This window comes from Triticum dicoccoides, chromosome 1B, assembly GCF_002162155.2.
Source record: "Triticum dicoccoides isolate Atlit2015 ecotype Zavitan chromosome 1B, WEW_v2.0, whole genome shotgun sequence".
In the NCBI taxonomy this organism is placed as follows: Eukaryota; Viridiplantae; Streptophyta; class Magnoliopsida; order Poales; family Poaceae; genus Triticum; species Triticum dicoccoides.
Window position 1 is genome coordinate 687,185,559 of NC_041381.1, and position 4,501 is coordinate 687,190,059.

At 52.3% G+C, this 4,501-nt stretch overlaps 1 protein-coding gene across 1 annotated transcript; it reads left to right on the top strand.

The window, feature by feature from the left end:
• The first annotated feature begins 2,089 nt into the window (after positions 1–2,089).
• Positions 2,090–4,112, top strand: LOC119312710 (phosphoribosylglycinamide formyltransferase, chloroplastic-like). Its single transcript, XM_037588468.1, has 5 exons — positions 2,090–2,497; positions 2,627–2,738; positions 3,129–3,305; positions 3,523–3,649; positions 3,744–4,112. Exons 1-5 carry the CDS (start codon positions 2,140–2,142, stop codon positions 3,855–3,857), a joined length of 888 nt encoding a protein of 295 aa, XP_037444365.1. The 5' UTR covers positions 2,090–2,139; the 3' UTR covers positions 3,858–4,112.
• Positions 4,113–4,501: the final 389 nt, after the last annotated feature.

Here is a 4,501-nt window from a genome sequence, read left to right on the forward strand (position 1 = left end):
TCCCTTCTTTTGGGGTGTCCATCATGTATATGTCATACGACGAGGTGGCCTTCCAATGCCCTATATGCGCTGGTTCTTGGTCGTCTCCTGCATCGGCGTCCATACCGTCGATGTCTTCAGAGTAGAAGTCGAGCATGTCGGTTAAATCATCGATAGTGGCTACGGAGTGGGTGGTGGTGTTGGGGAACGTTGCAGAAAATTAAAATTTTTCCTACGGTTTCACCAAGATCCATCTATGAGTTCATCTAAGCAACGAGTCAAGGGAGTGAGTTTGCATCTACATACCACTTGTAGATCGAGTGCGGAAGCGTTCGAGGGGATGGTGATGAGGGAGTCGTACTCGCCGTGATTCGAATCACCGTTGACCAAGTGCTGAACGGACAGCACCTCCGCGTTCAACACACGTACGGGACGGTCGACGTCTCCTCCGTCTTGATCCAGCAAGGAGGAAGGAGAGGTTGAGAAAGGCAGCTCCAATGGCAGCACGACGGCGTGGTGCAGTTGGTGCAGCAGTACTCCGACAGAGCTTCGCCAAGCACGTACGGAAGAGGAGAGGTGTTGGGGAGGGGAGGGGCTGCGCCTTGGCTTGTGCGTTGCAGCCCTCCCCTCACCCCTCTATATATAGGGGAAGAGGGGCAAGAGGGGCCGGCCCTCTAGAGGGAACCCTAGAGGGGGGCGGCGGCCATGGGAGGGGTGGCTTGCCGCCCAAGCTAGGGGGGCGCCCCCTTTAGGGTTTCCCCTCCCAAGCCCTAGCTGCATGGGCCCTAGGTGGGGAGGCGCGCCCAGCCCACTAGGGGCTGGCTCCCTCTCCCACGCAGCCTAAGTGGCCCCTCGGGAGGGGTGGCCCCTCCCGGTGGACCTCCGGAACCCTTCCGGTGGCCCCAGTACAATACCGGTACGCCCCCGAAACTGGCGGATCTCGGGTAGGGGGTCCCGAACTGTGCGTCTAGGCGGATGGTAACAGGAGATAAGGGACACGATGTTTTTACCCAGGTTCGGGCCCTCTCGATGGAGGTAAAACCCTACTCCTGCTTGATTAATATTGATGATATGGGTAGTACAAGAGTAGATCTACCACGAGATCAGAGAGGCTAAACCCTAGAAGCTAGCCTATGTTATGATTGTTGTTCGTCCTAGGACTAAAACTCTCCGGTTTATATAGACACCCGAGAGGGCTAGGGTTACACATAGTCGGTTACAATGGGAGGAGATCTACATATCCATATCGCCAAGCTTGCCTTCCACGCCAAGGAAAGTCCCATCCAGACACGGGACGAAGTATTCAATCTTGTATCTTCATAGTCCAGGAGTCCGGCCGAAGGTTAGTCCGGCTATCCGGACACCCCCTAATTCAGGACTCCCTCAATCAAAGGTAGGATTTATCAAGCCCGAGGATCATGGCTGACCATTTAAAACAGTTCACTAAGCTTCCTGTGTGCAGCCGATAGTTCTCGCATGGCTGGTGCTCTAGACCTAGTGCGTGACGGTGTTCTACCATGTGTAAGTCTTCTGGTGGCGAGCGATTCTGCTTCACACACTACTTAATGCATATTCATTGAGTTTAAATAAAAATCCTAGGGATAATAGAAATATGTCTTGAACATTCATAGTTTTTCCAATAATTCAAATTTGTGGCATTTTATCATGTACACCCGAGCAAACACTGGGCCGGGCCGGGCTTGTAAAGCCCGATCTTTCTTTTTCAAGCCCGAGCCTAGCCCGAAGCCCTAAAACCACTTTATTTTCAAGCCTGAGCCCGGTACAAAATCAAGCTTGAAGCACGAGAAGCCCGGACCGAACGCTCTTTTTCAATGTATACACGTGTAAGCCCGGCATGAAGCCCGACCCAAAATACAGGAAAATAGAAGCCCGGGCCCAACCCAAACTACCTTTCGGGCTGCAAAACAAGGCCTGAGCCTGGCCCGAACAACAAGCCCGGCCCAGCCCAGCCTGGGTTGGTCGGGCCGGGCTGCCCATGCCCGGGTTTATCATGTACGGTAACGGTATGAGTATCACAGACTGCTGCGCACTTCCATATAAAATCGTAACTCTCAAAGGACTAAACTGCGAAGTTCTTCCGCCCGCGCCGCCGTCATTCCGTCCCCGCCGCCGCTTCCTCCCATCCCACGTCGCCCGGTGATGGAGGCGGCAGCCGTCGCTTCCTGCGGCTCCGGGCTGCGCTACCTGCCGCCGCTCGACCCCACCCCGAGGCGGCAGAATCACCGGGCGGCGGTGGCGGGCTTCGGGACCAAGCGGCGGCGGCCTCGCGCCGCAGTCGCTTGCAGGCGGCCCCATCGCGTTCACGCGGCGGCGGCGAGGGGTAGCGGCGGCGGCGCCGGGGACTCTTCTTCCGGTTCCGGCGGAGTAAGGAGCAAAAAACGGCTCGCGGTGTTCGTGTCCAGCGGGGGCTCCAACTTGCGGTCCATCCACGAGGCCACCGCCGCGTGCGGCAAGGCGAGCAGCGGGGATGTGGTCGCGCTCGTCACGGACAAGCCAGGTGATGAGGATGATCCGATCCCTTCCTCGTAGCTCTGTTCTCCCTCCTTGTTACTGTGAGGTGAAGTGGGGATTGGACTGGGTGGTTCTGACGCGACGGAATGGAATGGACTGGGATGGGATGTTGCAGGATGCGGCGGAGCGGAGTACGCGAGGCGCAGCGGCATACTGGTGGTCCTGTTCCCCAGGTCCAAGTCGGCGCCGGAGGGGGTGCCGACGGCTCAGCTTCTGAACGCCCTGAGGTTGGTTTGTTGGCTCTGTTGTTGAACCCATCTCAGGGCTGCGATTTGTCAGCTTGTACATTTCTAATTCTTCAGAGAAGAAGGTCATTAGTGTGTATCGACTTTCACTTTTAGTCCGGTTTGTCAAATGCTTTCATATCATGTTCTCAAGTCAGCGAACATAATTTGAGTAGATGACACACAAGCTATATATATGTTGCTCTTCTAGCCGCATGAACTTGTGTCGACAAATTTCACTACAGACCGAAATCCACTGTATTCAACTTTGCTATGTAGTACTTGGTGCCACCCGTGTGCTTCAGTTTGGCCTTTCAAGCGTGAAGATTTTGTGATTCATGATGCGCGCAGGGCGTCTCGTCTTAGCTCGCGGTCATGTCTATTGTGAAACAGGGATCTCAGGGTGGACTTCGTTCTGCTCGCTGGTTACCTGAAGCTTGTACCCGGCGAGCTAGTCCAGGCATACCCCAGATCCATACTGAATATACATCCTTCGCTCCTCCCGGCGTTTGGAGGCAAGGGTTATTACGGTTTGAAGGTGCATAAAGCCGTCATTGCGTCTGGAGCCAGGTGCTGTATGTTTTGTCTAGAACTTTTCAGTTCAGCACTTCCTTTTCTTTTTTTCAAGTGCAAGAGCTATTATTCGCAACCGTATGGTAACAGATAATGTCGATTTGTTTGATGAGGGCACTGGCTGCTACACTACCCATTGCTTTTTTTGTTTAGCCTCCAGTCCTCCACATGAAACTATCTGTTTTATTTGATGACATTTTCCAACCATTTGCAGATATTCAGGAGCAACTGTGCACTTTGTGGATGAACAGTTCGACACGGGAAGAACTTTAGCCCAAAGGGTTGTGCCTGTGCTAGCGGACGATACTCCGGAGCAATTGGCTGCAAGGGTTCTGCATGAGGTAACATCTTATCTGCAGCTGAGGTTCCTCTGCATGCTACTACATTATTGTGTTATTCACAATTCTTAACCTACCATTGACTTTGACATTTCAGGAGCATCATGTTTATGTTGAGGCAGTTGCTGCCTTGTGCGAGGATCGAATCGTGTGGCGAGAAGACGGGGTCCCTCTTATCAGAACTCAGACAAACCCCGATGCGTACGCCTAATTGGTAGTGCTATCTTGAGGTCTCCTGGACGCTAATGAAACTTATAGACCCCCTGCCAGTTTTCCCCAAGGCATGGGAGTTATTTCACCATGCTTATCTGACTGAGTGAAATAACCTGTCTGATAATCTGGTCCATGAAACATAACGTGCACCTTGCACCGTGTTCTGCTTGTTTGTGTGGCCTGGCTTTGAAGATAATATGTGCTTTGACCTGCAAACTTTTCATTGAGTAATCCACTAACCAATCTTCACGTATCTACATCTCTCCTTTGTTCAAATGATGTTTTCTCTTTGAGATGTCAATTTGTTTCTTGCTGCTGTTTTTGGCATGTTTCTTTATCTGAGAGGGATAGAGAAGGGGATGGTGCGAATGGTAGCCATTTTTGGAGAGCCCTCTCAGACAGCAAGGGATAGAGGAGGATGAGCGGGTGGCCATTCGGCCATGCAAGCTGCGTTACCGCCCCTATCGCAGATTGTGGTCGTCAATGCCTACATTTCTCTGTTTCCAACATATACTGCATCTTTACTTCTTTAGCATGATGACATACACCAACCAGACCAGTGGAAAGATTTCAGTTGCATTATCTTAATAAGAACACAAACACATCCGATATTCTTCTTGGGTCAAACTTTTCAGTTTTGTA